This window comes from Megalops cyprinoides, chromosome 2, assembly GCF_013368585.1.
Source record: "Megalops cyprinoides isolate fMegCyp1 chromosome 2, fMegCyp1.pri, whole genome shotgun sequence".
Taxonomy (NCBI): domain Eukaryota; kingdom Metazoa; phylum Chordata; class Actinopteri; order Elopiformes; family Megalopidae; genus Megalops; species Megalops cyprinoides.
The window spans coordinates 66,459,687-66,475,007 of NC_050584.1; the positions used below are offsets into that span (position 1 = coordinate 66,459,687).

The window sequence follows — 15,321 nt, forward strand, 5'->3', positions numbered from 1 at the left end:
AGGCAGGTATACCAGGCATTCAAGAGTTCAAGAATGGGTTGTAGCCTAGCCGACTTCCAACCTAGCAATATATATGTTCTTTCCAGAGCACCTTTACAGGTGAATTCATTGTTGTCTGTGAGTGATGTTACTGCCACACTGGTGTGTCAGGCTTACACTATAATATGATTTAAATTAAACAGAGCCGTTCCCACCTGAACTCATTGTTTTGTGGGACAAAATGTGGATCAACTGCTTCAAAAACATTTACATTTATTCATTTAGCAGACGCTTTTATCCAAAGCGACTTACATAGGTTACAGTTCTTTACAATGTTATCCATTTATACAGCTGGATATTTACTGAGGCAATTGTGGGTTAAGTACCTTGCCCAAGGGTACAGCAGTGTCCCAGCGGGGATCGAACCGGCAACCTTTCGGTTACAAGTCCTGCTCCTTAACCACTATGCTACACTGCCGCCACAAGCAAACAAGCAATGCAACTTTCTCAAATGTTCCCACAGAGAGGAAAACCCAGGGGGAAACATGTGATACAGATCATATGGGGCCCCTACAGAGTGATGCTTATTAGAACTGTCACAATCTGAGAAAATAGACACAATTGGAGAAAATAAACAACTCAGATATGAAATCATCCCAACAAACAAAAAGGCTATAAACAACCCATGCGCACACACATTAGCCCTCCCCCGACACACACCTACTGCCCCCACAGAGCAGGAGTGTGTTTGGGCTCGGTGGCCAGCACTCTGTCCTACAGTGTTTCCTCTGAACCAGCAGCCATATTGTCTTACAGAGAGATTCACAGCACCAGCAGAGCAAAGATCAACAGCCTTACATTCCTGTCCTGTCTGTTCCTGTCCTAAACTGAACAGCACAGTCCCTTTATCAGCTCCCACTGATCACATTTCAGTTACAGCTCATGAAACACATTTCTTACTTACTGACAACACAGATCTTGCAAGAAATGAAAGGAGAGAATGAATTAATTATATTGTAACCTCTGGTTCCACTATCCATATTCTAAGAGTCTGAGACTACTGATTGTTCTTGATATGTTACACAGCTTGTGTAATTATTACTGCCAGAGACTGAATTCTAATTTGAAGTTGGGTAATCTAATTACTGGTAGAAATTTGATCTCTACCAGTAACTAGGTTACCGAACTTAAAATCACTCTTTCCACACAGTGCTCATATCAAACCCCCTTTCAAATCCGCTGAAGCAGATGAACACATGCTTTGTTGTAACAGGTCTGTTCAGTCCCTGTTTTCACACTTTGACCTGTCTCTGATTTGGCTGTAATAATATGTAGCTCATAAAAGAGAGAGTAAGCTAAAGTCCAGATGATTCTGAGCAATCAAAGTCGACCCATAAGTTTAGTGGCAAACGTAATCTTATATCAAATGATATGGGCACTGGGAAGATAATGATTGACCAGCTATAGATTAGAACATGAGAAAGAAAGTAAACTGCAGTCTTTGCTGTGATACTGAAGGAGGATTCAGAATAGATGAACATTCACTGCTAATCAACTCAGAACCTGTGAACAGGTGAGTACAGTCTGAAAATATGAAGTCAATTCAGCCTGTACGTACCTGTGTACAGGTGAGTGCAGTCTGTATAATATGAAATGAAGTCAGACGCGTAAGTACATGTGCGCAGGTGAATTCAGTCTGTTATATGCAGTCTGAGGGGGTAAATGAGGAGAGGATAGGAATGTGTGTTGAAGACTAGTGCCACCCAGTTACCTGTATTAGCTTTTTCTGAACTTGTCTGAAGTAATGTGACCAAACTGCTGCCAGGTTCACTGCAAAAATTACATACTGTAAATCCACTGTGGTAAATACTGAAGCAACTGTGAAACTTTCATGTTTGTAGGAAAACAGGACATAAAATTATAGTTAATCTTTAGCTGGAGAATCTGGAGACAAAACCCTAAACCTGCTGGGCTTTGTGGTGTATCTGTGAGAGTGTGGGTGTATGGGAGTGGGGGTCACTCTGTGGTGTGTCTGTGGGAGTGGGGGTTACTTTGTGGTGTGAGTGGGGGTCACTCTGTGGTGTGACTGTGTGAGTGTGGGAGTGGGGGTCACTCTGTGGTGTGTCTGTGGGAGTGGGGGTTACTTTGTGGTGTGATTGTGGGAGTGGGGGTCACTCTGTGGTGTGTCTGTGGGAGTGTGGGTCACTCTGTGGTGTGTCTGTGGGAGTGGAGGTCACTCTGTGGTGTGACTGTGGGAGTGTTGGAGTGTGTGTCTGTGGGAGTGTGGGAGTGGAGGTCACTCTGTGGTGTGACTGTGGGAGTGTGGGAGTCGGGGTCACTCTGTGGTGTGTCTGTGGGAGTGGGGGTCACTCTGTGGTGTGTCTGTGGGAGTGTGGAAGTTTGGGTCACTCTGTGGTGTGACTGTGGGAGTGTAGCGCAGTAAGATGAGTGGGCCTGGTTAATACAGTGAGGGAATGTAAGATATGACACTTTCTATGCATTGCTACTCTTTTATAGACTGAGTTGTATGGGAGAATTACATATGAATTAAAAAGTAAACAAAAACCCAGAAAAAATAGAGCTGCCCCTGGTTCCCTGTCTACAGTATATGGAATACATGCTATATGGTCCTGTTTTATAATTTTCTATACTGTTGACAGTCTAGAGCAGGGGTGTCCAAACCTCTCCTGGAGGGCCACTTGTCCTGCATGTTTTAGATCTCTCCCTGCTCCAGCACAGCTGATTCAAATGATCAACTCGTTATGAACTCCTGAACTACTGAATAACAAATTGATCATTTGAATCAGCTGTGTTGGAGCAGGGAGAGATCTAAAACATACAGGACAAGTGGCCCTCCAGGAGAGGTTTGGACACCCCTGGTCTAGAGATAACATATTCACAGCCCTCCATATTTACTTATACCTCTAATTTAAAAAGGAACAAAACCAGGTGATAGAAAAAAAGCTCCTCACCTCACCTCTTTGGTGAGAACAGGTGAATGTATGAAAAAGAAAGCAATGATGTTGGGCCTCAGAGATCGCAAGACTTGGGTGATATTTTCACCTTATAACTGCTAGGGTTAGCATTGGGGCTGGGAAATCTGATCACTTACAGACAACTAAAGGGCAACAGGTCAAGTACTTACAGCACTAATTTATAACATGTTAAAACTGTTTTAATTAATGTTGATAATGTATTATCTGCAGTTCAATAAGATTCTACAAGATAAGGATAGTTATAAAGCTGCTGTTTGTCTCCTTCCTTGTGGGCAGGCAGTATAGTCCTAATGTGAAGTATTTTCATACTTTGACCTGTTGTTGATTTATATGTTTTTATGAAGGACAGGGTTAAAATTGATTATCTCTTTCCATAACTAATAAACTAAAGTCCAAAAGGCATATTGTAACCAGTCTTTTGAGTGACAAAGAGGAGACCAGTGGATTTTTATACAGGTAAATGACAGACATACTTGTTTTTGTATTGATTGGCACTCACTGGGAATATATTAATTAAGCAGTAACAGAAACAGCATGAATAGAAATTATGTCCAGTTTTTGCTGTTATACTATGTCAGAATAGAAGAGTATGAGAGTAGGGTTAGTCAATTGATTGAGGCAGGTTCATTTAATCCGACTGACAAAAGATAAAATATAAAACTCTGTATGCACCATTATTTCATTAAAGGTGGAGTTACATGAGAGACTGAAATATGAAATAAAATGTAAAACTGAAATGTACCTGATTCCCTGTCTATAGCATATGGAGGCAGACCTGCTACCTGAGACAGGCAAACAGTGCAAAGGTCACAATCAAGCAACAAAAAGTTATTACTATGGCTCCTTTTGCTTTTGCTTATGTTGGCTATGCAATTTCTCAGCTTTTAGCTTTTAAGTGAACACCTCCCCGCTTCCCTGACTGTACTGCCTAGTTGTCCCTACCACATTCTCTGCCCTCCTGATCAGAGAAAGGCAAACATCTTCCAAGCTTTACGAATGATCAACACTTACCAGAAGGTGATCATGTCTCCACATGGAAAATAAAGGTTTCAGTGTGTGTGTGCATTTGCGGCACACAGGCCTATCAATATATATGTCAGCCAGGTATATCTGTCTGCATGTGGGCATTTGTGCATGGGTGTGGGTATGGGGTATGTATATGACATCTTCCCTGCGCTCTCAGGAAAAAGTCAGTGCCCTGCAATTTTTTCATGAACCATTTCTATGGTATCAGGTGATTTGATGGCCATTGGCTGGAACTCCTTCTGGCTGTGTTTTATGTAGCCAGCTGTATAATGAAGACACTAGCAGCCAGTTATTATAATGCAGTTTCATCTCTGCAAAGAGTTCATTCACTAGTTATTATTTTCAGGCAATGAACAGTCATTTTATACCAATTAAACAGCCAAGTGCCAATAACAACCTACAACAAGCCCTCACAATCAGACCAACCATGCTTCCACATTTACTTTACACTAATGAAACTAGAGGAGTGTGTATCACTCTGTCTGTGGTGTGTATTTACAGGTCTGTTTATCTGAGTCAGAAGCCTGTCCTGGGCTCACCTGGTCCACCCCAGGCCAGACTCCTGAGGAGTGGGCGTGGCCTCTGAAATGTATCTCGCTGGGGAGTGCGACACCCATGACAGAGCCATGAACTCTAAGAGCAAGAGGTGAGAATATCTGAGGAAAAATGGATAAACTCACAGCCCACTTCTCACAAGTCAGCATTACATTAAAAATTGAATTGTATGTTGTTGACAGAGTCCTGTTGGAGAGAGCAGACTCACCTGTACCCAGTTGTCTGATCCACTTTCAAACGGCAAACTTCAACAACTTCAAACGGCACAAAGAGCCGTTTGAAAAAAAAAAAAAAAAATGTAAACTCACTTTCTGAATTAATCTGGTTTTCTACTTCTTTGTGCTGTTAACAGAGAACAGCTGGAAAGAGCAGATTCACCTGTTCCCAGCTGTCTCTCTGTGAAGAGTGACTGGTCAATGGATCATCCACTCCACTTAAAGAAAGGAATCCCTTCCACTGACCAAAGGTAAGATTGCTCGTGCATGAAGACCTTATAATAGCAGTAGCAGTGGTATTCCATATGTGAAACATGGAAAGGCCATTATTATCTGTAATAATTACTTATAGTCATGGTCAGGCTTATGGTAATACAGATCACCCCAAACTGGATTGACTGCACAAGTATCTAGTTTGGTGTGTTGCCAACAAGACAGTGACTGCCAGTCTATTATCTCAAACCACCGTTATTGTTCTATTTAATCAACACATTTCTGTCCTGTCTTTACAATGCCATGTAGAGCATTTTTGCAAAAACCTTAAGTGAAGGTGAAGTTAGCTTTTGTTTTAAGAATAGTGCCTGCTTCTCCTTCAATTCTAAAACAGCATTAGACTCAGCAAATTATCTTCCTTTCATGCACAATAGCGATATTTCTTCATCTAACTAAGCGGTTGTTAAACTTTTTGTCCGGCGACCCCCCAAAAAACATTGGTCAAGTCTCGCGACCCCCTTCTTTCCCAACCCACTGATTTGACAGCATACTGTCGTGGCTAACCTCCCTCAAGTGTTACCCACTGCTTAAAACGGAAAGCAGAAGCGAAGATGCAACAACTATAAAGGTTTATTGTTCACGACAAGAAGTGCAATGCAAAAAACATATATGCGGTCTATGTATATTGCATGCGTAGGCATGCAAATACGGTACAGCTGACAGTACCAAATGCCCGCCCATAATTTTTTGCGTCCTCTGACGGTAGAGACGGTCTTTAGAAATGTGGTTACGTTTTTGGAAATGTAGCCCACTCACTCACTTGCTATTTTTAAACAATAGTTTTTAGATAGCTAGTTACTACATAAACTATCTACCTACTGTTTCTCCGTCGTATGTCTACACATGTGACATATTTTGCGATATTTACATTTATGTGACCGTGTGGTCTAAAACTTACCTTAGCTAGCTTAGTGTTAATGGCGCACACAGGCTACCTTGTCAGATAGGTTAGCTGATGTACCTGTGCATATCTCCTGACATGTTGCTGGCTAGCTAACGTTTTTGCACTTGCGTTACTACAATGCTTGATCAAAGCGAATGAGATGCCTAATGTTTTCAGCGCTGTGTGTCACAGTTCCTTATAGCTAAAACACTGGTTGCATTTTCATAACGAGTTGATCATTTGAATCAGCTGTGTTGGAGCAGGGAGAGATCTAGGCAAATACAGTTACTTTGACAATTTACACAATTTAGTTATCCTTCCTGTCGCTAACGTTACTGTTATAACACGTCAAAATCATGTGAAAGTTGCTGCCTTCCGGTAGCATTTTTACAAGGTAGCAATAGTTTTTACACTACGCTACACATTCCTACGACCGGTAGCAAATTCTGATAAGACGCAAAAATGGCGATTCCTGGAATTGATTGTGCTGATATTTTGTACATGGCTGTTCCTAATTTATTTGTATGCATACTGCATTGCCATTCATTACTCTGTGTGATTGTAATATATTTTCTGCTTGTTGTCCAGGAATTTCTTGGAAAATAAATTTTAAATCCCAATGAGACAATTGATATAATATACAAAGTAAAGGGTAAAGAAAGAAAATAATTACATCAGTATTTCTATTTCTGACTGTGTGTACAGGTGTGAATGGTATTAGGATCAGGGCTGCAAGTCACACACTCCCACATTTATTCATTTAGCAGATGCTTTTATCCAAAGCGATGTACAAAAGTGTATATATTGGGCAAACAACAGACACAAGGGCAAGATGTGTACAGGTCAAACAATGCAGATAGTGCTGAAGCTGAGCGCAAGGTCGGTGTAGCGAGACAGAACTAATCTGATCTAAGGTTACATATGTCAAATACAGTCACTGGGACAATAAGGTGCTGCTATACTACCTAGGCAAAAATGTGCTACAAATACAACGTAAGAGATAGTGCTACAAGTATGAGCCAAGAATCCTTGGTTGGTTTTGTTTTGTGCATGTCATCACACAGCAGAGGCAGAACTATAAAATCCTCAGAGACTTGGGGAGGAAACAGGTCTGTCTGCTTGTGTTTTGTGCACAGAGTTGAGCAGGGGAGATCAGAGTCAGCGATGCCCAGTAGCCAGTCTACCCAGAGTCATCAGATGAATTTCTCATCCATATTCATGGTGAGTTGATTTCCATTATCCATTTCTCTCATGAAGATGTGGAATGTGATTTATGAATATATAATCCTACACTTCACACAACTTAATAGATGTAAAGGAGTATGGTTGTACCCATACTGTATACACAGTTTTATCTAGTTCTCTATAATGACCTAGTTCAGTCTTCCAGTTGTCTGACCCTCAACTAAAAAAGCCCAATTCTGACAGATGTGACCCTTTCATATAAAACCAGCTTTATGGATGACCATGCCCATTCATGTTTTCGCCAAAGATTCATAATTGATTATGTCTTATTTTCCCTTTTTCATTTTAGTTGCTTGAAGACATGCTTATCCAACTGGTACAGAACAAGCTGAAAAAGCTCCAGGGTGATCTGAGTCAGAATTACCCAGAATGCTTTGAGAGTCAGCTGGAGGTTCCTGATGTCCTGGATGAAGTCTACAAGATGCTGGAGAGCTGTGTCAGAGAGGGGGCTGTGAAGGTCATAGTGCACATCCTGAGGAACATGAACCACAAGGATGCTGCTGACACACTGGAGAGAAGTAAGAGTTTCTGTCTCTGTGCATGTTTGATTTGGCAGTGAAGAATGCTTAAAATCCCTGAACAATATCTGCAGTGGAAGCAGGTGATATACAGTATATGCTGAATTATATGAATGATTTTGGTAAGTAATACATGATATGACCACCTGTGGTAACTGATTGTATGAAAATTTTGTAAAGGAATATATAGAGAGGTTTTTAACTTCTTGACGATCCTGATTTTTTTTTAAATCGTCAGCATCCTAAATGATAGTTTCATTTATTGATATTTACTATGCTATACTAAATAATGTTGGTTAATTGAGTAATTGACTGAGTGGTGTTCAGTGGCTGAACTGATTGCATATTAATAAAGTTCCAGTTTTACCTGCCTTTCTGATACCTGATATTTCCAGCAGGTACTGTTTAATCTGTTTTATCCTAAGCCTATGTCAGGTCATATCCATCCATCTCTGCCTCACTTGCTTCTGTTATTAAATCTTCTTCAAGAAACCTTGATGTCATTTTCAAACAAAATCTCAGCTTCGATCAACATAACAAACAAGCCCCTAGATTACTATAATGCCTGGTATACCTATTTTAATTGCCAAACCTTGGCTCCTCTTCAAGTAGTTGAAAATTTAGCAGCAATGCTAATGACCAGGACAAATATGAGGTCATATATTACCTACACTGGCTGCCTCTGACTAGATTTTAAAATCTTCTAATCATTTAAAAGACACTACATGGTCTGGCACCTGAATACACCACAGAGCTTTGAACACCCTTCAGTTCTATGAGGCCTCTTAGGTCCTCAATAGGGCCCTGTTAGCTGTTCCAGAGTCATGACTGAAGACACAGGGAGATCATATTGTCTCAGTTTTAACTGCCAGACTCTTCCTCTTAACATTAGAACTGCTATACTATCATCTGAAGGATTTGAGATATGACATTATACAGTCATGCAATAAATGGGCAAACCTGGACCATTTTGCACCACATCATTGCAAGTTTTTCTATATCCTCAATAATATTTCTCCTCATTAGTGTGTCTGAAAAACCTAGAAGCTTCAGGCTAATTGTCAAACTGCCAAACACTTTATGTACATTCATGTCCATTCCATTTGCTTGCCACTGATACCAGCATGGTTACAGCTCCTGCTGCAGTGGGTGTACAATCACATCACTATTCCTGTTTTACACATGTATCCATAATTCATTTTAGTCAGTGTGTACAGTAGATATAAAATGTCTACACACTCCCGTTAAAATGGCAGATTTTTGTGATGTAAAAAAATGAAACCAAGATGAATTATGTCAGAACCTTTATTGTGAAATTGCAAGCTATAAATTAAGGTGAAAAACAGTAAGAATCATTTTAGGAAAAAAAAAATAATAAAAAATGTACAATGTACTGTTTTTCACTTTAATTTAAAGCTTGCAATTTCACAACAAAAGTTAGAAAAGATTATGACATGATTTATCTTGGTTTCATTTTACATCATAAAAACCTACTATTTTAACAGGGGTGTGTAGACTTTTTATATCCACTGTATGTGTGACTGTCTGCATACATTTGATTGTCTAATCACAAATTCATATGCATATTTATATGTATGTGTGTGAGAATCCTTTGTATGTATCATATCTACACTTTGTAAGCAGACAAAGTATGTGTGCTCAGAATGGGGCAGTAAGCAAATTAACATATTTGTTCTGTGTTTTTTCTTTCATGTATATTATCAGATCTACTCCTGAGAAAGTGCCAGTATAATCTCAAATGCATTCTGAAGCAGAAGTTTGAACATGTTTTTGAAGGGATTGCCAAGCAGGGAAGTGCTACAGATCTCAAAAAGATCTACACAGAGCTCTACATAACAGAGGGTGGAAGTGGAGATGTCAACAATGAACACGAAGTGAGACAGATTGAGATGACATCCAAGAAATCATTCATACAGAAGACTGCAATCAAATGCAATGACATCTTTAAACCCTTACCTGGCCAAGAAAAACACATCAGAACTGTGCTGACAAAGGGGATTGCTGGCATTGGAAAAACAGTTTCGGTGCAGAAGTTCATTCTTGACTGGGCAGAAGGAAAAGCCAATCAGGATGTTGATTTCATATTTCCTCTACCTTTTCGAGAGCTGAATTTAATGAAGGATGACGAATGTAGTTTCATTCAACTGCTTCACCACTTCTTCCCAGAAATCAAAGACTTTAAATCAAATACGATTCATCACTGCAAACTCTTGTTCATCTTTGATGGTCTGGATGAGTGTCGACTTCCCTTAGATTTTGTGAAAAATAAGAGCTGGTATGATGTCACAGAGCCAACATCAGTGGACGTGCTGCTGACAAACCTCATTCAGAGGAATCTGCTTCCCTCTGCTCTCCTCTGGATCACCACCCGACCAGCAGCAGCCAATCAGATCCCTCCTGAGTGTGTCCACCAGGTGACAGAGGTACGAGGGTTTAATGATCCACAGAAGGAGGAGTACTTCATGAAGAGATTCAGTGATCAGAACCTGGCCAGCAGAATTATCTCACACATAAAGTCATCAAGGAGCCTCTACATCATGTGTCACATACCAGTCTTCTGTTGGCTTGCAGCCACTGTTCTTGAACAAATGATGGGTGAGACAGACAGTGGAGAAATCCCTAAGACTCTGACTGAAATGTACACACACTTCCTGCTCATTCAGATGAACATAAAGAACCGGAAGTATGCCAAAGATCAAGAGGCAGATCGACACAGCCTGTTAATGTCAGACAAAGAAGTCATTCTGAAACTGGGAAAGCTGGCTTTCCACAACCTAGAGAAGGGAAATCTCATCTTCTATGAAGAAGACCTGAGAGAGTTTGCTATAGACACCAGTAAAACTTCACTGTTCTCTGGAGTTTGCACAAAAATCTTCAAAGAGGAGTTTGGGCTGTATCAGGGGAAAGTGTACTGCTTTGTGCATCTGAGTGTTCAGGAGTATCTTGCTGCTCTGTATGTGTTTCTCTCATACAGAAACCAGAACATAAATGTACTGAAAAAAAACCAAACCCTCAGCAACAAATTCAGTGGCATAATCAAGGAACGAATGTCTGACCTCCTCATGGGTGCAGTGGATCAGGCCTTACAGAGTGAGAATGGACACCTGGACCTTTTCCTCCGCTTCCTTCTTGGCCTCTCACTGGACTCCAGTCAGATTCTGTTACAAGGCCTGCTGACACAGACAAGAAGCAGCTCACAGAGCGTTGAGAAAACAGTCCAGTACATTAAAGAGAAGATCAGGGAGAATCTCTCTCCAGAGAGGACCATCAATCTGTTCCACTGTCTGAATGAACTGAATGACCATTCTCTAGTGGAAGAAATCCAAAGTTACCTGAGCTCAGGAAGTCTTTCAAGAGAAGACCTCTCACCTGCACAGTGGTCAGCTCTGGTCTTTGTGTTACTGACATCAGAAGAGGAGCTGGATGTATTTGACTTGAAGAAATACATCATATCAGATGAAGGTCTTCTCAGGCTGCTGCCAGTGGTGAAGGCCTCTGGAACAGCTCTGTGAGTTCTATTAGAATTGATATGATACCTACATGACTGGATTTCTGTAATATCGTTGCAGTTCTGAAAAGTGTAATATAGATACAGTATATAGATAGAATAATCTCATTGCATGACCTTGTTCTCACCGTGTCCTGATAATACAAAGATCAATGTCTCTGTGTAGTTACTGTCCATGATGGTCATGGACACATTGAAGTGTACATGAGGAGTTGGCTGTAATTCTGACAGGACAGCCACGTCCAGCTTCTATGCGTTGTTTGGGGGACAGGGGGATCTGTGGAATTTTCTGATATGACATAGGGCTAGGCGATATGGCTAAAAAACTCATATCTCGATATGCTCAAGAGAAATGGCAATATACGATACAATGAAAACCTTAACGAAGTATAATGTTAAAGTATCAGTATTTATTTGTAACACCAAAAACACAGCATACTGTATTTCTGAATATTAAATATTCAGATACTGTATATCTAAGTAGTAGTTTAAAAAATAATAAACATAAGACAATTGCACACACAGCATACATCTTGTTGTAAAATATGAAAGTAAGGTCAATTGCTTCCAACAAAAAAACACAATTCTGTACTTAGTTTCTGTACATAAATAGTTTCTATTTCTACATTATGATGTGATTCTGACAGGAGAGACATGCCCAGCTCCTGTAAGTTGTGTGGAAGTACCTGATATGAAATGATTTCTTTTCCAGGCTGAACAGCTGTAACCTCAGTAAGGAATGCTGTGAAGCGCTGGCCTCAGCTATCAGCTCAAACTCCTCCAGTCTGAGAGAGCTGGACCTGAGTGACAATGAGCTGCAGGATTCAGGAGTGGAGCTGCTCTCTGCTGGACTGAGGAATCGACACTGTAAACTGGAGACATTGAGGTCAGTTCTAGATTGATTTAATATAGCAGTATGAATTATAAAAAGCAAAACATCCCTTAACAGAATCAGATTTGTCAAGGGAAAATCATTGTTTCATGAAATTATAATTACAATAAATGCATGAAATGGACATTTGTCTTAAAAATAACATTTTGAAAAATATTTATGCAAGAAATGTGCCATGATTAAAATATCACTGGCGGTCATTATTTCTGAGCGGCTCTCTGATATTTGTTGCTGCAGATGCTATAGTGCAGCATTGCAGGTGCTGTTTGATGGTGAGCTTGTCCAGTGTGTCTAACACTGCCTCCTAGGGGCCTTGCTGTGATTTACATTTAGTACCTGTCTCCTTTGTTCTTCAGGATGTGATACTTACCTGTCAATTGACATATCCAATGGCATACATGCACTTCAACAAACTGCATAGCTTTTTTTAAACATCTTCTTGAACTGGGTTCTGTGGTGATTAACAGTTAATAGATTAGTTTTCAAATTTAAATTCCAGACTCTCAATGGCTACTTATTGATTATTGTTGGCCATTTTAGTCCTTTAAACATTGATTTGTTTCATATTATTTTACTTTTGTCCCTGTAGTCCAACATAAAGGTTAAATTAATGGTTTCTCTGTTGAATTGCCATCATGATCAGTGCCATTGACTTCTTTTTGCTGTGACGTCAGGGAAGTTTAAAAACTTTGTCTATGATTAGCAGTTGGTGGAAGCTTTATGACTTCATGTTCCAGACCTGCACAAACAGCTCATTATTTCTGCCATTACATAAACAAGCAGGCTGGTACAACATCCAGAGCAGTGCATGCTGGGTACAGTAGCCAGGTCTGCTGTCTTTCAGTGATTGACAGCACTGATCTCTAACATTGCTGCAAAGACAACTCCCAGTTTCAGTCTATGAGAGTCATATCTACTGGTTCCACCATGTTTATAATCCTCTATTATGGCACATGCTGCAGAAATCTCTCTGAAGGTCAGAGGTCATACAGTGTAGCCAATCAGATCATTCATGTGATGGTGACAAAATGTGAAAAGACATTATGATGTTGATACAGTAATCCCATTCCCCGAGCCTGTCCTGATAAAATAAAGATCAATGTATCTGCATAGTTACTGTGCAGTTCTGATGCTCATGAACACACCCAGTCACAGCTGAGGAGTCAGCTGTCAATCTGACAGGAGAGCCACACCCATGTGCTGTAGGTTGTGTGGGGGCATGGGGGTTGTGTGGAACTATCTGATATGACATGATTTCCTTTCCAGGCTGAACAGCTGTAACCTCAGTAAGGAATGCTGTGAAGTGCTGGCCTCAGCTATCAGCTCAAACTCCTCCAGTCTGAGAGAGCTGGACCTGAGTGACAATGACCTGCAGGATTCAGGAGTGGAGCTGCTCTCTGCTGGACTGAGGAATCCACACTGTAAACTGGAGACACTGAGGTCAGTTCTAGATTGATTTAATAGAGCAGTATGAATTATAAAAAGCAAAACATCCCTTAACAGAATCCGACTTGTCAAGGGAAAATCATTGTTTCATGAAATTCTAATTACAATAAATGCATGAAATGGACATTTGTCTTAAAAATAACATTTTGAAAAATATTTATGCAAGAAATGTGCCATGATTAAAATATCATTGGAGGTCGTTATTTCTGAGCGGCTCTCTGATATTTGTTGCTGCAGATGCTATAGTGCAGCATTGCAGGTGCTGTTTGATGGTGAGCTTGTCCAGTGTGTCTAACACTGCCTCCTAGGGGCCTTGCTGTGATTTACATTTAGTTCCTGTCTCCTTTGTTCTTCAGGATGTGACACTCACCTGTCAATTGACATATCCAATGGCATGCATGCACTTCAACAAACTGCATAGCTTTTTTTAAACATCTTCTTGAACTGGGTTCTGTGGTGATTAACAGTTAATAGATTAGTTTTCAAATTTAAATTCCAGACTCTCAATGGCTACTTATTGATTATTGTTGGCCATTTTAGTCCTTTAACATTGATTTGTTTCATATTATTTTACTGTTGTCCCTGTAGTCCAACATAAAGGTTAAATTAATGGTTTGTCTGTTGAATTGCCATCATGATCGGTGCCATTAACTTCTTTTTGCTGTGACGTCAGGGAAGTTTAAAAACTTTGTCTATGATTACCAGTTGGTGGAAGCTTTATGACTTCATGTTCCAGACCTGCACAAACAGCTCATTATTTCTGCCATTACATAAACAAGCAGGCTGGTACAACATTAAGAGTTGTGCATGCTGGGTACAGTAGCCAGGTCTGCTGTCTTTCAGTGATTGACAGCACTGATCTCTAACATTGCTACAAAGACAGCTCCCAGTTTCAGCCTATGAGAGTCATATCTGCTGGTTCCACCATGTTTATAATCCTCTATTATGGCACATGCTGCAGAAATCTCTCTGAAGTTCAGAGGTCATACAGTGTAGCCAATCAGATCATTCATGTGATGGTGACAAAATTTGAAAAGACATTTTGATGTAGATACAGTAATCCCATTCCCTGAACCTGTCCTGATAAAATAAAGATCAATGTATCTGCATAGTTACTGTGCAGTTCTGATGCTCATGAACACACCCAGTCACAGCTGAGGAGTCAGCTGTCAATCTGACAGGAGAGCGACGCCCAAGTGCTGTAGGTTGTGTGGGGGCAGGGGGGTTGTGTGGAACTATCTGATATGACATGATTTCCTTTCCAGGCTGAACAGCTGTAACCTCAGTAAGGAATGCTGTGAAGTGCTGGCCTCAGCTATCAGCTCAAACTCCTCCAGTCTGAGAGAGCTGGACCTGAGTGACAATGAGCTGCAGGATTCAGGAGTGGAGCTGCTCTCTGCTGGACTGAGGAATCCACACTGTAAACTGCAGACACTGAGGTCAGTTCTAGATTGATTTAATATAGCAGTATGAATTATAAAAAGCCAAACATCCCTTAACAGAATCCGATTTGTCAAGTAAAAATCATTGTTTCATGAAATCATAATTACAATACATGCATGAAATGGAGATTTGTCTTAAAAATAACATGTTGAAAAATATTTATTCAAGAAATGTGCCGTGATTAAAATATCACTGGAGGTCGTTATTTCTGAGCGGCTCTCTGATATTTGTTGCTGCAGATGCTATAGTGCAGCATTGCAGGTGCTGTTTGATTGTAAGCTTGTCCAGTGTGTCCAACGCTGCCTCCTAGGGGCCTTGCTG

The 15,321-nt window shown here is 40.4% G+C and overlaps 1 protein-coding gene across 1 annotated transcript in view; it reads left to right on the forward strand.

Annotated features, from left to right (window-relative positions):
- The window catches only part of LOC118773606 (NACHT, LRR and PYD domains-containing protein 3-like), a 47,617-nt gene that overhangs the window by 25,311 nt on the left and 6,985 nt on the right, over positions 1-15,321 (forward strand). Inside the window, 2 exon segments of the mRNA XM_036522617.1 lie at positions 9,416-11,219; positions 13,378-13,551. Coding sequence (XP_036378510.1) covers positions 9,416-11,219; positions 13,378-13,551 — 1,978 coding nt within the window.